At 35.8% G+C, this 19,419-nt stretch overlaps 1 protein-coding gene across 1 annotated transcript in view; it reads left to right on the plus strand.

The window, feature by feature from the left end:
* The first annotated feature begins 909 nt into the window (after window positions 1-909).
* LOC150098856 (myosin-2 essential light chain-like) overlaps window positions 910-19,419 on the plus strand; it is a 101,156-nt gene continuing 82,646 nt past the window's right edge. The window contains exon 1 of the mRNA XM_090405084.1: window positions 910-1,033. Coding sequence (XP_090261210.1) covers window positions 1,031-1,033 — 3 coding nt within the window. The 5' untranslated portion in view covers window positions 910-1,030. The remainder of the gene's footprint in view (window positions 1,034-19,419) is intronic.

The raw sequence follows: 19,419 nt of genomic DNA on the forward strand, positions 1-19,419 counted from the left end.
CATGAATATTATAAACCCCTGGTTTTTTCATTGGGTGATGTGGGGGTTTCGGAGGATGAAGAGATCTTGATATTTTTTTCAAGTGGCAGGAAAGTCACTTTTATGTTGTACTTCTAGAGTAATTTGGCTAATTTATCTGTTACATTCTTGATATAAGGAAGGGTGACTGCATTCTTGAAGTCTTGTTTATTTAAGTTTTTTGTAGGTGCTGTATTGATAATTTTCTTAGTTATCTTAGTTGTGTAACCATTCAGTTGTAGGATCTGTGTTAAATATTGTATTTCTTCTTTCCGCTTTTCTTCTGTACTGGGGATGTTGTATGCTTTATCCCTTAAGGTTTTTATTAGGCCCATTTTTTGCTTTGAGTGGTAATGTGAGGTAGCATGAAGAAATCTTTCTGCATTTGTTGGTTTTCTATAGATGGAGAATGATAACCTGTTTTTTCTTTCATTTATTTCTATAGGGATGTCTAGGAAAGGCAGTTTTTTTTATTTTCTTCTAGTTCCATAGTGAATTTTATGTTTGGATGTAAGTTATATAACGGTTGTATAAATCTGTTATTCGAATTTTTAACGAACTTTTTTTTTTTGATGTCTATAATACCAACAAATGAACTTGTTTTTCGTAATTTCTTATAGTTTGTGCTTTAAACTGTTAATTCTCTTTACTCCTGAAGATGTTAGTCTTACGACTAAGAAACTTATCGGGTTATTTTTAGTACTTGTTTCGTTTTTAAAAAGAGTTCTCTAATAAACATGTGGTCACAAAAACCCGAATATTTCTATTGAAATAATAAGATTATTGAATGTGGTGCAGTACTCTCAATTGCCTTCGAGTGGTATGTAGCAGTGGTTTCAAAGAACAACTTGACGCTTGTTTTCGAAGTTAACAAGAAATCTTGTATATCATGAAAGAAGTTAGCTTCACGTGATCACAGTTTATTGCTTAAGCGTGAATAGGTGGCGATTTTCACGATTTGTGTGGGAACGGTTTGAAACTGCTGGGTGCGGTTGTTTCTTATGTCATAAGAATGGTATTATTTATGTTTTGTATTTTAATTGAATAAGGTTAATTTTATGTTTTAATTAGTAAATTAAACGTAATTCCTATGCGGTCTAATGTATGTTTCATTTAACCACATTTGGTAATCTGCATACTTGTTTTACTTTTCAGATGAAATGCGTTTGTCGTATGCCTTTTATTTCCTGTTTATTTGACAGCTTGTCATGTCTCATTTTTATATTGTTTCTTACCTAAATTCATTTAATATTTGGTGATCAGGAGTTTAATAATAAATATTCAGTGATTAATGTTATTTTTATTTATTTTTATATTTATTATTATTATTATTTTTTTTTTTTTTTGTATATTTGTGTACTTTAATATTACAGTTGTACTATCGATATTTCACTTCATCTTGCTACTTAAATGATATGGTTATTTTATATAGAATTTTGATTTGTTTGTGTAACTAACTACTGGCCCACTGGCCCATGTGCACAAATACTGGAAGAATACATTGCAGTGGGTGTGGTTTAGTCACAAATAGGAAAATGCATCTGAGTAAGATGAAGAAATAAATTTTTCTACCCTGAAGGAAAAGGAATTATTTATTTATTTTTAATTTTTTTTCCCCCTTAACTAAATAACAGAATTGTGCCTAATGTTAGTTGATATCAATGAGGAAGGAATTTATATGCAAGGATAAGACAGGTGGTTATAATAATGCTAGAAACCAGCTTGGGACGGTATAATGGGTGGAAGAATTTGAACTAATTAAGAAATAATTAGCATCATTAGCAAATTGCATACACCTAAGTGAAAAAGATAGTGATTTGAAGTAAAATACTAGATTAGAGAAAAAAAACAGGAATTGTGAATGGGAAAAAAAAGAGGTTATGGGGAAAAAAGTAGAGAGGGAGGGGTTGAGAACAGTTACATGGGAAATGTAAAGTTCAATTTAGGAAGGTGACTGAGGTAGTAAGAGAGAAAAATATAGACGAAACCAGTACTGTACAAAAGAAGAATGTCAAGTGCCTCTTTATCATTAATTATTATTGTGAATGAATGACTTGTTTGGATGGAGATGCTAATGAGGTGATCAATGCAGATGATGTAGTATAGCCATTTAAAAATACTTTGATTGTTTCGTTCTTGTAAAGCAGAGTTTATTCTTGGAGGAATAAGAAAGTTTCAAGGATTACAAACATGTGAAGATTTGGTTCAGATACTGAGTACACTAAATGTAAGCAGCAGTGGGATTCAATGAGGTTTAAGGAAATGTTTATGAGACTCTCACGCATTAAAGATTAACAATCTATAATACCATGGATGGGCTTAGGATTTTTTATTTGCATTTTGTTACACAATCTGGAAGCCCTCCTCTACAAACCAAACATTGAACTTTTTTTTCAAGCCACTTAGGCCTTTAATAAGCAAGATAGTTGTCTCAGCTGGGAGATAAATTTCATTGCTCCATATAAGAAAGTTTTTTTTCATGGAACATAAAATGCATTGCCTGAGAGAGAGTGGTTAGAGTGCAAATAGTAAATGAATTTACATAGTAGTTTGATAACTTCATGTATTTCAGGCAGACGTCTCACAATGAGTCATAACTTCATGGTTTGTATTAATATTGAATTTATTAGATGCAGTTGTCATTGCCTGAAGTGAAATATAATCTAAATATTATAAACGGGGAACTTAATATCTCTTTTTAATGGAAGGCATCGGGCATGTCCTGTCTTAATTTTGTTTCATTTGGAAACAATTAGGACTGCTAAAAATATGTACCAAGATCCCAGACTATCTACTCTAATATTACCTCTTGATCAAGCATGTTGCACTCAGTAATGCCGTACTGTTATAATTTCACAACAGTGTTTAATAATTACTACTATATATATTTTAAAATGGCTTGATTATTTTAAATTAATCAGATATCCTAGAATTGTTAGAAGATAGAAATTTGATTTCCACGATAAGAACTTAATAAAGTACTTTGATTTGCTTCTTTTTAATCTACGTTTATGTAGCTGGTTAGTTTTTTTTTCCTAAAGAGCCCTATGTTTAGTTGAGAAAGCATGTTCTACTAGGCCAGACTGTTTGGTTTCATGATGCTGGATATACGATTTATGCTCCTTATGACACATGGCTGCAAATCTGCCAGACTGCCCAAAGTAACACAAATCACAGTTGCAAAGGGCCTAGTAGACACGTGGAAAGCTGAGTGGAGGAAGCTTATCTTCGGGTGAGGAAAGTGAGGTAGAAATCTTCCTGACACTATGAAAGGACATTATTATTAAGAGGTCTTAGAATTTGAGCAGTATGTTCAGAAATTTCCTTAATATATGGAAATGGAATTTGATTGATCCTCTTAGGGATATCTTCAGAGCATCTAGCAACTGGTAGCCTAAACCTGTTAAAAGCTTTCTTAATTAAGGAGTCATTAAAAACCATTTTTCACAGAGGAGAGGCAGATTTCATATAATTAAATTTTTGCTCTAGGTCTTTGCTGGAACATATGAGTTCAATGTAATAAGGTCTTACTAGTTCTAACTTTTTGACTGGGAATGATAAATAGCATGGATATAATGATCAGTATGCATTTCTTTTCAAAAAAAGAATACTGAAAATTGTTTGATTATTAAATCAAATTGAAAAATAAGCATATTTATTTTTGAGACAAATGGTTTAAAATCAAGCCATTCCATATTGCAAAAATATCTACATACCTGTACTGTACTGCAGGTTAAGAAGAATATCTTTTAAGGTGATGACATCTGATGATGATCTTTGAAACACTCCATATACTAATTAGCATAAGTAGTTGAGAGAAGGAGCTACTCATATCTGTACCTTTTTAATCTATTGCACACTGAAGTAACCATAGCATATTACAGAGTCAAAAAGTCTAATGTCCACAGGAAAATATTGCTTGAATAATTAGTGTATGCCAAAGGAATGTTCGTGAAAGAGATACCATATCAAGAATAATCATAATATCTGAAGATTCTAAATGAAGATTACAAATTTGTTTTAAAATATGGAGTTTATGATATGAGAAGCAGATTTTCCACTAAAGGAAGATAATAACACACAAGTATTTAGAAACGTTATATGTAAGGTGGCTGATGCAATCTACTATTTGGCTTATGGATCTTAGGAAGACCCAATGTGGATCTTTGCAAGGAGGGATATATATATATATATATATATATCCCTTTAATATAAAACCTTTTTAATTAAATCTCGGTTCTAGTCAAGTAACAGTCTTCAGTATGTTAACAACGGGTCACAAAATAAAGTGCAGTAAAGCACTTTATTTTGTGATTAATTATGAAATTAATTTCCTAATTAAAAAAATAAATAAAACTAAAAAAAGTAAAAAATAAATAAGATAATCAGATTTAGATGATTGATACAATAATATTATCCATAAAGGGGATAACTGAAAGTCATCAGATCTAAGTTCAGTCTGTATAGAAAGGCCTCATCATATCTCTCTTTGTATAATTGCTCTACAAGGAATCAACTTTTATGTAAGAGTTTAGTTTTTATCCAAAGAATCCAAAGACCCCGGTAACAGTCATTAAAGCTTTTTTATAATATATATATAAAATCTGGGTGGATGAGCATAAAAGATTTTAATTTTTTTTTTCTTTATTTATCCTAACTGGAAATAACAACCCAGTTTGACTTTATTAATTTGGCTGGAAGTTGGATCAAATGAGAGAGCATGATAAGTAGAGAAATCACATAGCATTAAGGAAATCATCCTAAAATATTCTTTCCTATCTTGTGTGACCTACTCCTTACCCTTGTCAGCATGGGTAATGAAGGCGGGATGAAGCTCATCTTCTCCATAGAAGCTGTTTAAAATATGAACGCCATTTCAAAGAAAGTTGCGAAGCCCTTTTACAATTATTGTTCTTCATTATCAAGCTTCAGCTTTAGGCAGCTAGTCTCTATATCTGAAGATATTTGCAGTGCCATTTCATCTTATGAAGATTTTTACCTTCCTTTTCTCACCTAAAGATAACCTTTCTCCACTCAGCTTTCTAGGTATCTACTAGATCCCTTGCTCCTGTAGTTTGTCTTAGTTTGAGCAGCCAAGCAGATCTGCAGCCTTGTGTCATGATGAGCATGAATCATATATCCACTATCATGAACCTGAGCAGTCTATCCTAGCAGAACGTCATCTTGACTAAATATGGGATTCTTTGGATAAAACTAAGTCTCAATCATATCATCCCTCTTTTTCCTGTTTGCTAGTGTATGCAGCCTACAAATTCTCAATCTGTCTTCATAATCAACATTCCACAATCCTGATATTATTTTTGACACTACTTTGCACTCTCTCCACTGTATCAGAATCACCATCGAAATCAGACCTGCATGCAATAGTCCAAGTGAGGTCTTATCAAAGCCTTACTTCTCTGAGTTGTATTTACAGTTTTTGCTATTCATATAGCAAAAACTGTAAATACAACTTCAATTTCCTTTCTACTAATCATAGTATTATAATACGACATTGGATATCTAATTACACCTAAGTACATGATGATGATACATTTATTAACATTGAAATGATATCCATTTTCCCATGCCCACAATTTCAGCCTATTCAAATCATTCTGCAGGTACTGCATATCAGCAGTACTCCTGATTACCCTACCTATTTCTGCATCATCAGCAAATAGCTGTATGTTGCATGTCACATCCTTCCCAGTGTCATTAATGTACAGATTGAATAACATGACCAAGGACTGATCCTTGAGGCACACCACTTATTACCTTGAATCTTGCAGACTCTCTCCCCTTCTCCCATACTGCCACTAACCTTAATTCCTGTTGGGTCTTGTCTAATTCAACCATTCTCCTAATACATTCACTATAAATATTAAAACAATAGGATAACAGCATACACCCCAGCTGTACTCTTTTTTTTTTTTTTCACTCGAATGCTGTCTGTTTCTCTGAAGACTGTTTTTACTGAAGCTTCTTGGTTGTCATACAGTTCTCTAATCAAGAAAATTAGAGCTGAAGTATTCCCATTGCTCTGATCACATTCCACATTTTATTGTGATCCACACAAACAAAAGCTATCTTATAATCAATAAAGCAGATGAATATTTCCTTCTGAAAATTTGTTCTTTTCATAATTCATCTCATGTTTGCCATCTGGTCTTTAGTTTCTCTACCTCTCTTAAAGCCTGTCTGTTCTTCTGACATTTCTCTATTCACATATGATTCCAGCCTTTTTTTGGATAAATTTCAGTATAACTTTACTAGCATGTGAAAAAGCAATAGTATAATTCTCACACTTTTATTATTATATTTATTTATTTTTGAATTGGGATGAATACTGATGTTTTTCCAATCTCTAGGCCTGTACATTTTCTTCCAAATCTGTTGATAAATTTCAGTTAATATATTAACTACTTCATCCTGAGCTGCTCAATAATTTCACTGACATTCCATCAGCTTTTTCATTTTGTCTGCTGTTCCATTGTCCATAACTATGTACAATTTTTCTTTCTTCTTGCTTCTGTTACTGTATATATTGTTTCTTCCCACAATTCTTCTAAGTCTCTTCCTGTCTTCTCCACTTTTTAATTTCTTCCCAATTTTTACTTCAAATGCTTTATTTATGATTTGAATCAAATTTGATATAGTCCTTTTGTTTCTTCTTAGCCCTTAATTTCCATTTAACTTTAACTATCAGTAATTCATGATCAATTCCACAGTCTGCCCCAGGTAGTGTTTTTGTTGCTTGGATGGCACTTCAACTTATGTTGACAATAGTATAATGTTGGATTTCTGTACTCGCCATTAGGTGAAGTCCATGTGTACAATCTTCTTTTATGTTGTTGAAAGTAAGTGTTTGCTATTAAAAAAAACTCTTGTCACAAAACTTCAACATCCTTTCTCTGCTTTAGTTCACACTCCTAAACCAATTTTTCCAGTGATGTCTTGCTCTTTTTTTCCCACTTTTGCTTTCCAATCACTTAATATCAATAGAATGATCAATGCTGCATACTACTTGTCACAATTCACTGTAAAATTTTTTATTTCATCTTCACTTGCATCTGGAGTGGATGTCTCTTATATGAGTGTGACATTCACTGGAATGTCATATCTGTCAGACACTGGATTGTAACTCAAAATGTATTTTCCATATCTGAATATGAATGCTACTCCATTAAGATTTACATGTCCAGAGTAATAAATCTGAAATTGTCAATACCAAAGTGACCCATTCCTGCCCATCTCAGTTCACTAATCCTAAAATCTTGTTCTCATTTTGCCACTTCTGGTTTTGCTTGATACATGCTTCATTCCATGCCTATTTTGTGTACACTAAAGCAGAGACATCTTCTGAAATTAACTATCAGAAGTCACACTTTCAGAAGCCTTTGATCCAGCTTCATCATTCTTATTAATTTCTTTGGAAGTTCCTCTCTGCTCTTCCCCACTGGCTATTTTGATGCCTTCCATGTCTCATTTTTCAGCACCATATCACAATAATTTAAGTCTGTTTATAAGGAGTGTAGACAGACTCCCAGTACAAGAGATTAAAAAATATATATTAATAAAATAAAATAAGAAGATTCACTCCCATTCTCTAATGGCATGTGGGGGTGGAGCAAGAATAAAAGAAAGAAATAAGAGTAGGGACTGGCTTACAGATAATGTATATTATCTGAAGCATGATCTAGAATCAGGTGCCTCAGGTTCAGCTGAAGTGAGCTCTTGGAGTGACTGAAGTGAATGGTATATCCATAAGAGAATCTATAAATATTGCAAACACTGAAACAAGATTCATTTTGGGGGTGAAATTCTGCACAACACAATACTTATCTTATTATTCTTTTACGACATCTCCATGGAGTCTGAAGACTCATCACAGGAGATGCAAATTAACCATTATGCACACAAATCTTATCAAACTGTGGCATTACTCTTATCTGCTCTAGTGATGAAAATACCTTCTGTCAGCCATTTCATCTAGACACAGTTGCACATACTTGGGAGCATCATATTCCTCTAATTTATATCGACTATAAATATGTGACTCATTACATGGCACAGTGTACCTTGCCCATCATGGGAGTGGCTGTTGACTTTTATCCCAGCAGCGTATCAATGTGTATATACACTAAATGAACAAAACATTAGAGACAGGAGTTGATGGGAAGTTGACACTGGCATTCTGTGTGCAGGGCGAAACGTGCCCAAACCAAATGCAGTCGGTAAATAGACAGACATCAGGGACTTCCTAACGGTGTATCGCCATCAACAAACATGGGTAAATGTGACAATCTTGGCAACTTTGATCGTGGATGTATTATCGGTGCAAGACAGATAGGTCATTCTATCACCCAAGTGGTAAGAACCCTAGAGTCTAAAGGACAACTGTATCAAAGATCTATCATGAGTATATCACCAACAGATATACCAGCACTCAGTGAGCAAGTGATGGTTGACCACATGCCATTGATGACTGGGATCAACGTAGACCATCCATGCTCGTACAGACCAACCGCAGGGCAACTGCAGCACAAGTCACATCCAGTTTCAATATTAGAGCTCCAAGCAGCATCAGTGAGAGAACGGTTGTAGTGTACCCTGCATACCATGGGCTATGGGAGCCACCATTCTAATCGTGTACTACTGTTGACAGCTTGTCATCAGGCATTGTGCCTCACCTCTTGTCAGTACCATCAAAACTGGACCTCTTCAGAGTGAACCAGAGTTGTGTGGTCTAATGAATCTTGTCATCAGTTGTGTTGAGCTGATGGGAAGGTGTGGGTGTGCCATCGACAGCATGAGACCATGGCACTGTCACGTGAGGTCATCTCTGTTCAAGGAGGGGTGGCGTCTCTGTGATGGTTTGGGGAGCCTTCTCATGTGATACATTAGGTCCCTTAGTATGTCTACAGACATCGTTAAATGCTGTGAGCCTACCAGAACGTGCTGGCTGATCACATACACACTTTTGTGGCCTCTGCACATCCTGTAGCCGATGGTCTGCTTCAACAGGACAATGCACTGTCCCACCGGAACATATTCACCTAGGCATGGCTCAAGGAACACTCACTGAGTTTGGGACCACTCAGTGGTCCCCAAAATTTAAATCCGATTGAATGTCTCAGGGATATCGTAGAGTGAGACATCAGATCCATATATAAGGGGGACCGGAAAGTAATCAATTATTATTAACAGGTCATTTTTAGTCGATTGTTTTTTCTTAAATAACACATAAATTATTAAATTTGATTTTTATTTAAATATTTGCATTACTTTTCTATTTAAAAAATCTTTTTTTTTTTTTTTTTAAATTTTAGATTATTTTTTTATATGGCCGACTTTAAAGTTGAAGAGCACCATTTACGTCATTGTATGCTGTTTTTGTTTCACCAAGGAGAGAATGCTACCGAGGCTACCAAAATCATTTACTCAACTTATGGAGATGTATTGAAGGTTAACGAATGTCAGTGATGATTTAGGAGATTTGCAGAAAAAAATTTTGATCTCTCTGATCGTCCTCGATCTGGAAGACCTCTTACTCTAGATGACGATGCTCTTAAGGCTCTCATTGAATCAAATCCAAAACAAACTATACAAGAATTAGCAGAGAAACTTAATTCATCATGGTCAACTGTCCAAGAGCACTTACATAAGAGTGGCAAGGTTCTTAAACAGGGTGTATGAGTACCGCATGAACTGTCAGAAAACAATAAAGCACAGAGACGGGCGATTTGCAATTCATTGTTGACCAGACAACAAGACCCCTTTTTGGAACGAGTCATAACTGGTGATGACGAAAAATGGGTGCTGTATAAGAATAATAAATGCAAAAAACAGTGGCTTTCTCCAAATCAAACTCCAATTCCAACACCTAAAGATGGACTTCATCCACAAAAGGTTCTGTTGTGCGTTTGGTGGGATATTCATGGAATTATTCATTACGAACTCGTGGAACAAGGTAAGACTATCACAGCAGCCATCTACTGTGAACAATTAGAGCAGTGGTCACCAAAGTGGTCGATATCAACCCCAAGGGGTCAATATAACATTGTTAAGGATCGATTCTGGCTCAAGGGTCGATAGAAAAATATAAGACATCATTTGGTGGCAAAAACCCTCAGTGACGAACTGCATGATACTCTAAGAGTGTGTATTAACTCTATTAATCAAATTAGAGCTCATCCTCTTAAAACGCAATTATTTGCCAAACTTTGTGAAAAAATGATGAAGTATCAAACCAACTACTCTTGCATACTGAAGTAAGATGGTTGTCTAGAGGTGCAATTCTACAAAGATTGTTGAGTTGTTCGACTCAACTCTAGAGTTTCTTACAGATGTTAATTTGTTTTTAAGTGATGAACTGAAGAGAAATAAGAATCATATGTTCTACTTGGTGGACTTATTTTCAAAATTTAATGACATACAGACCCGTCTACAAGATAAAGATGTCACAATTATTCAAGCTCGGACGATTCTTTTAGGTTTCCAAGCTAAATTAGCCTTATTTAAATCATCATTGTTACGAAAAGATTTTCAGTATTTTTTGAATCTAGCAATTGGAAGTAAAAGATGAAGACTTAGAAATATACACAAAACAAATTCAATATTTGAGCAATGATTTTAAATTGTGCTTTGCAGATTTTGAAAACATGCACATTGCAGATTGGGTTATCACCCATTTTCTGCAGATATTGAAAATATAGAATAAATGTTGTAGAAAAATACCAAAACTTTCTGAAGTGGTACTCCCCTTTTTGCTTGCATTTCCAAGCTCGTACATGGTTGAAGCTGGTTTCAGCCACGTTAATTCCATTTTAACAAAACAAAGAAATAAGCTAGATATAGAATTCCGTGGTGATTTAAGGCTGAAACTTACTAATTTTGAACCCAACATTGCTAATCTTGTCAAGAGTTACGAAGCACACCCTTCACGTTAGTAAATTGTATACTAAGTTAATAAAAGTCTTATTTTCATGTATATAAGGAAGATTTTATTATTGTTATTTTGTTATCTAAATTAAATTTTATATATTATTTATCCCTCCTATCAAATATGTAATGTTAAGAAGGACATCAAAAACATATCCCTTTAATGTTAAGCCAATGTAATAAAATATACTATATTATACATACAATAAACATTGTAACTATAAAATAAACAATTTAAAAACTCACATAAGCGTCTTTTTTGCTCGTCCTATTATAATTTCATAATAGTAAAATAGAGGGGGTCAATAAAAAGTCAAGAAACTCTTGAAGGGGTCGATGGTCAAAGAAGTTTGGCAGCCCCTGAATTAGAGCGACTACATCAAGCATTGTTAATCAAACGTCCTGCACTTGTCAATCGGAAAGGGGTAATTTTACAGCAAGATAATGCAAAACTACATTCTGCAAGAATGACTCGAGAAAAAATTAGGCAGTTAGGATGGGAACTTAGGAGGGTGGTTGACTGAGAGATATCAGAGAGTGGTTTACTCGGGAGTAGAGTCCACAAGACGGCCTGTGACTAGTGGTGTGCCACAAGGATCTGTTCTTGGACCACTGCTGTTTAATTTGTTCATAAATGATATAGGAAATGATCTGAGAGGAACAGTTCATTTGTTTGCGGATGATGCGAAGTTGGGTAGGGCAATAGTGAATGCAGATGACGTCAAAATTTTGCAGGATGATTTGGATAGATTGGAGGTCTGGGCTAAGGAGAATGGATGTCAGTTTAATGTGGCAAAATGTAAGGTTATGCATTTTGGGGTGAAAAGATTGGCGGCAGTTTACTGCATTGGTGGAACCCTGCTCCAGGAAATTGATGAGGCACGAGATTTAGGAGTGTTGGTGGATAAGGAATTGAAATTTAGGGGACACATTGCAAAAGTGACCAAAACAGCTCATCAAATCACTTGGTTGCTGAAGAATACGTTGACAAGCAGAGACAGCAGGTTATTGTTCCTCTCTATCGAGCCTTGATAAGACCCATCTAGACTACTGTGCTCAGATTTGGTCACCTAGGTTTCTTCTTGATGGGGAGGATGTGGAGAGGATCCAGAGGCGAGTGACCAAGATGATAGCAGGTCTGTGGAATGAACCGTATGAGAACAGGTTGAGGATTTGTGGGTTGCAAAAATTGGTTGATAGGCGGAGGAGGGGAGATATGATTGAGACATTCAAATTACTGAAGGATTTCTATAAAATTAATTCAGAAGATATTTTTGAGAACAGGGCTGGTTGTGGGAGGACTAGGGGACATCCATGGAAACTGGGCAAAAGTGTGGTTAGTAAAGGTGTTAGAGCTGGGTTCTTTACTTTTAGAGTTGTGAATGAGTGGAATGCGCTCCCTGAGTCTGTAGTGGATGCTGTGACAGTGAATGAGTTTAAGGCGAGGTATGATAGATACTGTATGAATGTCAGATAGTTGTGATGAATATGATTTGGGGCCTCCCTCGATGAGTCTAATGACTCCCTGGAGTTGCCCGTAATAATAGTAATAATAGTAACTTCTACCACATCTCCCATATTAGCCGGATATTGCCCCTAGTGACTATCACTTATTCAGGTCCTTAGAATTTAAAAAATAAAACCTTCTGTTCGCAAGATGATGTCCAAAGGAGTTTGATATCATTTTTTGCCTCCAAAGAAAAAACTTTTTTCAAAAAAGGAATTCTAAACTTAGTAGATCGTTGGAATAAGGTTATAATTAGCGATGATGATTATAGAATTGAATAATGTTAATTTGTTCTTTAATAAAATTTATATTAAAAATGTAGTTCAAAAAATTGATTACTTTCCGGTCCCCCCCTTATATTTGGGACCGACGTCTAAGGTGCAGTTGTGAACAATGCTACAACGGGCATGGCTGTAATTACTTTCAGCAACCCTTCAGCATCTGATGGAGTCAATGCTGCAGAGAGTATAGGCTGTTATTCTCACTAGAGGAGGACCTAAACACTATTAGTTAGGTATCTTTAATTTTTGTCCATTGAGTGTATATCTGAAATCAATAAAAATATATACTATATATATATATGAAAATAGATGTGGAAACCCTGCTCTAGAGACCAAACACGAGACTTTTTTCAAGCCACTTTAGACCTCCAATTACCAAGGTGGCAGTCTCACAACGGGCGATGAAATTCATCTCCCACCTAAAGACATTCACAAGCATCCATTCCCCTTGGCAGGATTTGAACCTGCAGCCTGTTGGTTGGAAAGCATATATGCTTTCCAACCAACTTTCACTTAGCCAACCAGGTTGACATGATCTTTACACATATAACCAGGTCAAGGAGACAACTATTCTTATTTTTAGCTCTTAGTGCATTCCCTTTGTGCCAGTGCTGATATCATATTCTGCCTCTTGTTCCTCACTTCTGCTTCACTTATTTATAAATTGTTCTTTGATTGTTGCATTATAAAATTCAAAATGGTAGCCTCAGTGAACAGAAACTAGTGGAGGACATACCCAAAGATTCCAGTCACAAACAATAATGCATGTATCTTTTTCTCTCCATTTGGGGAGAGTTTTTTTCCTCTGTCGTTTACCAGCAACCTATAAATATTCCTTTGGAATATATATATGCATAAGTCCACAGATCTTATCTTCATTTAAAATAACGAACGCTTAAGCCCATGCACAAATCATACACCTGCAACCATTTCTAAGTGTATAGTTTGTGCAGTGCTCCTTCCAGAAGTGTGAAGGAGACAACATATACTTACTAATTGGCATCAATAAATCCAACCTGAGCATTTGTGGAATGAAATAGAGTCCACCATCCACAGAGATCTGGTGAAGTCAATCTGAGGAATAGGAGTATCTGGGAACTATCAATAGAGGTCCAGTTAAATCCTTAGGAATATATATATATTAAAAAATCAGCTAACACCTTTTTATTCCCATATACGGGGAGTAGGCGAGGCCATTTAGCCCTATCTAACGTTTGGAGACTGAGTGGGCAGTTCAATCTCCACTGGTACCAATCAGAGATAGATGGCCCAAGGCTATCACTAATTAAGTGGCACACAGTGAAGAGAGATGGCTCAAATGTGCCGCCATCTTGTGGCCCCTAACCCAAACACAATATATTTAATGTCTGAAATAATGTGGGTTCTACAGTCGATTTTCTTGAGTTTACAGGACGAAAAACCCGAGTTTCCGGGAGGAAAAACCCGCTTGCCCTTGCCAGAGATCGACTAACTCGGGAACTGGTCGAAAAAAGGCTTAGAAAAATTTCCTCTATTCGCCGACTAGACTCGAAACCAAGTCTTCCTTCGTGCAGCCAAGCGATGTGGTGTGCAAACACCACATCCACTAAGCTGCACAGGCTCTATTATATTATATATATATATATATATATATTCCTAAGGATTTAACTAGACCTCTATTGATAGTTCCCAGATACTACCATTCCTCAGATTGACTTCACCAGATCTCTGTGAATGGTGGACTCTCCTTCATTCCACAAATACTCAGGTTGGATTTATACTTACTTATTGATGCCAATAAGTAAGTATATGTTGTTTCCTTCACACTTCTGGAAGGAGCACTGCACTTGAGTCCTATCCACAAACTATACACCTAGAAATGGTTGCAGGTGTATGATTTGTGCATGGGCTTAAGCATTCGTTATTTTAAATGAAGATAAGATCTGTGGGCTTATGCTAGGTATACTTATTCTTCATATGTATATCATAAATTTACAAGGAATGAGTAACCTTGATAAGGTTTTTCTGCAAAGCAAACCAACTGGAAAACGCATTTATCAGTCATGATGCTAGCCTTATAGCCTAAGTTGTGTGTGTGCTGTAATTCCAAAGTCACATTAGCAAACTAGCAGCAGTGAGTAGTAAGACAGTAGATGTGCAAGGTAGTGAAAATGCAGTTTGCATAAATGCCACTGAAAAACTAATATTGAAGATATGAAAGCAGAGTTGGTGAAGATGATGAAAGATATGAGGAGTGAACTGAGGAGAATCACTGATTTGGATGGGAATGTGAAGAAGAATGGAATGAAAGATTTGAAAGAAATATCGAATGACTTGAGCGGCATTGTATGGAGATTTGATGATAAGAGGTGCGGTAGTAAAAAGGTGCACAAAGTCTGTATTTCAGGAGGTAGAATGAGCGAGGTGATTGAAGCATTGGATAAGAGGAGTATGCGAGCAAAAGAGTTGGTACTGGTAATTGACACGAATGATTTGACTGGTAAGAAGAATATAAGGAGGGATGTAATTGTGAGGCTGTTAAGAAGAGTGAAAGATGACATTATGGTAAGTAAGGTAAGTAGTGTTTTGCCTGGGTATGATGATAATAATGAAAATTGAGAAAGTGAACAAAGATGAATGGTATGCTAGCAGAGTTGTGTGAAGAGAAAGGAGTTCGTTTTTTTTTTTTTTTTTAGTGTGAGGAATGGATAGAGCTGCATAAAAGAAATGGGCTGTATTTGAATAGATTTGGTGTGAATCAGTTGGAGAGATTGTTGCTGCAAGAGAGAATAACTGAAGTGAATGTAAGATACGACCTGAGAAAGCAAGGGGGTTGTGGAGGAGTATGTAAGATAAGGCAGGCAAGTTTGTGAATAGAGAGGTGAGTGGCACAAGTGAAGAAAATGATAGAGAAGAAACACAGTGGACAGGGAAACATGGGGGGGGTCAGACAGGGAGTTACTGTGTGAAAAGTGTAGATGATGGTTTCATAAATGTGTAAGTGCACAAGAAAGGATTCAGACAGTCAAGGATGTGGGGGGTGACATTTAGGTCTAGTGAGGGGTGTAATATCAGTGACGAAGACAGGTATAGAGGAGTCCTGTCCAAGAAGTGGGGTTAGTGGGATTTATTATACACCCTCTGTTCAAAAAGAAACCAAACTTTTCAAAAATAGAGGAAACTAGTGGTGCCACCTGTTATATCTTTTTGTTGTCGAAAGAGCAACCTTCATTAGTGTTGTTTTATGACATTTGTTTCATCAGAAGCCGAGTTATAGTGCCAAGAGTGACAGTGTGTTTAGGCGAACAATCAGAAAATGAGTTTCAAACAGAGAGGTGCGATTGACTTTTGTGTTAAACTTGGTAAACGTTTAACACAAAATGTGTTTTACCGAAACACATCAAATGCTTCAAAAAGCATACAGTGATGAATGTTTATCCTGTATTCAAGTTTACAAGTGGTTTAAGTGATTTCAAAGTGGTCGTGAGACACTTGAGGGGTCATGCCGTCCAAAAACTGGACCGAGTGAAATTAACATCCAAAAAGTGCGTGATTTTGTCAAAGAAAACCCCAAATCATCCGTGAGATTGATTGAAGATGAATTGGGGATTCCAAAATCAACCGTGCACAATATTTTTATCGAGAGTTTGGGCCTTCGTAAATTGAATTCGCGATTTGTTCCCCACAACTTGACCGACGACCAAAAAATGTATTGAATTGAACACTGCAAGGACCTCATTAAAACCGCTCATAAGGACTCAAACTTCCTTGAAATGATCGTTAATGATAACGAAACGTGGTGTTTTGAGTATGAGCCCGAAACAAAGTGCTGAGTGGAGACCACCAGAAGAGGGGCATCCGAAAAAAAAGTCGCTTGGAGAAGTCAAAAGTAAAGGCAATGCTGATTTGTTTCTACGATTCCAAGGGCATTATCCAGAAAGAATTCATTCTGCCTGGCCAAACAGTCAATGGTGAGTTTTATCTTGAAGTTTTGAAGCGATTGATAGCGAGAATTCATCGCATATGGCATGAATATCGTGACGACTGACCGTTCGTCAAAACACGCTATCACTCTTGGCATTATAACTTTGCTTCTAATGAAACAAATGTCATAAACAGTTGACACAACACTAATGAAGGTTGCCACTTTCGACAACAAAAAGATACGACAGGTGGCTCCACTTGGACAATTCATGTCCAAGAATTGGGGTTGGTGGGACTTGTTATAGAAACAGAAATGAGCTAGTGTGTGTGTGTGTGTGTGTGTGTGATAGTTCGTTCATGAAAAAATTGTTGGTATAAGTGAGGCATGGTTGAACAAGGATGACATTTTGAGGAATAGAGATGGAAGGATATGTAGTTTTTCATGAAGACAAAGCAAAAAGGGAGGAGGAACTATAAGGTTGGTGATTATGTCAAACTCAGGAGGCAGCTTGCAGTAATATCATGGAATGAGGAATTTCATGGGAAGGAAATGAATGCTGCCTGGGTCTCTTTCCTCTTCTAGGATATTACTCCCCTATACACAACCTGCTGATACCTATCAGACAGCTGATCTCCAATTCAACGCACCAATCTACACTGTGCAAAACAATTATGAGATATTTTAGTTTTTGTCAGATAATTATAAATTTATGCAAATAATTATAACCATTGGGTACTTTATACATGAATAAATATTTCTTACTTATGGATAGGGTGTAATTGATGAGATATTATTTAAATAATCAATATTTATTACAAATTTAACAAATTATACATTTTAGCATGAAATAATTTTAACAAGAATATCCCCTAATTATTTTGAGCAGTATCTGTTCCAATTTAACTACAAATTTGATATGTGGCAACTATCAAAAGCCTTTGCAAAATCTAAATATACTACTGTATATGAATCTTATGATTTTGATTCTGGATCTGTATAGCCAGCATCCTCTCATTTTCTCAATTGCATGACATCGAGATTTCGTTATGCTAATCAAACTGAGATTCGTGGACGATGAATGCTCTTGCAAATTGTTTCAGCTGTTATCACTGTACCTAATCACTCATTTCCATGGCCTTTTTAAATGTCTATGTGCTGCATTCATCTCTATGAAACTGATTCAGAACTTTCAACTTTACCTATGAAGATTAGGATTTCCTTGACCTTTTCTTCACTTGGTCTTCATTCACATTATTCTTTTCGCTTTCAGTTTCTTTTGTTTTTTCTCTTGCTAGACATCTTACTCAAAGGGTGCATATTTTATTTACCGATAAAGGTAAATACTGCATAGACCAATAAGGCAGTAGAGACACAATAAACACAGAAAGCAATGTGCATGCACTGTTTCCTATCCACACCTTGTATAGGAAACAGTGATAGTCCTTATTAACCCTAATAATCAAACTTCGTGCAAAAATGTGGATAACAAAATCACATATAATGAGAGTTACCTGTATTTAGAAAGCAATGATCTCTCTGATGCACAATATGGCTTTTATAAACATCATTAAACTTTAGACCATTAGGTCCATTTAGAAACTTGTATAAGAGATGCATTCCTGAAGCAAGCACATCTAGTTTGTTTTCTTTGGCATAGAAAAAAAGCTTAAGACAGCTTGAAGATATGGCATATTAAAAGCCCTCTGTAACCTAGATCACAGAGAACACCTTCTTGTGTTTATTAAAAACTTTTCATCTGGAATAACTTCCATATCATCAAGAACATTGTTCCCCAAGCCTCTGTCTTATAGGAACAATATATGTCTTAAGTGGGACACTTTTTGCTATCAAAATTAATTCAATCACTGAATAGTTTCTTCACAATTTACTGTCATTCTTGTGACATGGGGGTAATTGTGGATAATTATTGCATACAGAGCAGCCCATTCTGATTTCTTGTCCATTTATACTGATGGTTCAAGAACTGACACTTATATTGGCTGTGTTTTCTGGCATTACTATCTCCAACCAGATCCCACCTGATTGCAGTAATTATACAGCAGAGTTGCATGTCATTCATCTTGCACTTGTGCATATAAAAGAAAATCACCACTAAAGTGTGTAATTTATACTGACTCATTGAGCTCTTTACAGGTTATCTGCTCACCTATGTATAATCCACATCCAACTGTGAGGTGTAATGCCTTGTATAAAATAGAAATCCTTAATTTTGATGTTTAGTTGTGCTGGATTCCCAGCCACATTAGAAATAAAGGAAATGAGACTGCAGCTGCTAGATCAGCTCATACTCTTCGACATATTAACAGTACCATATACAGACTACAGGTACTCTATGAGATCAAAGCTAATTGCCCAATAGCAGAAAGCATTGGCTTTCTAGTCAACATAGAACGAGAAGAGAGGAGGTTGTTCTTGCTAGGCTCTGCATAGGTCACAGTCATCTTACACATTCTTATTTACTGAGGGCTAATAACCCACCTGTGTGTGAAAAATGCAACATCTTACTATTTGTCATTTTCTGGTGGAGTGCCAGCGCTTTACACAAGAGAGAAGAATGAAATTTTTACCTATCTGGCTAAGCCATATATATTCATGCAGATTGCATTCATGTTTTTAACCTTTTACAAAGAATTAATTTGTACAAACACATTTGCAGTATCTAATACATAATTTTATTTATGTATAGATACTGCATCTTAATTTTTGTACATCCATATTATTTGCTAATTTATCTTCGACTATTT

The sequence above is a fragment of the Typopeltis vanoorti genome, chromosome 15 (assembly GCF_054136105.1).
Source record: "Typopeltis vanoorti isolate ZY-2024b chromosome 15, IOZ_Tvanoo_1.0, whole genome shotgun sequence".
In the NCBI taxonomy this organism is placed as follows: Eukaryota; Metazoa; Arthropoda; class Arachnida; order Uropygi; family Thelyphonidae; genus Typopeltis; species Typopeltis vanoorti.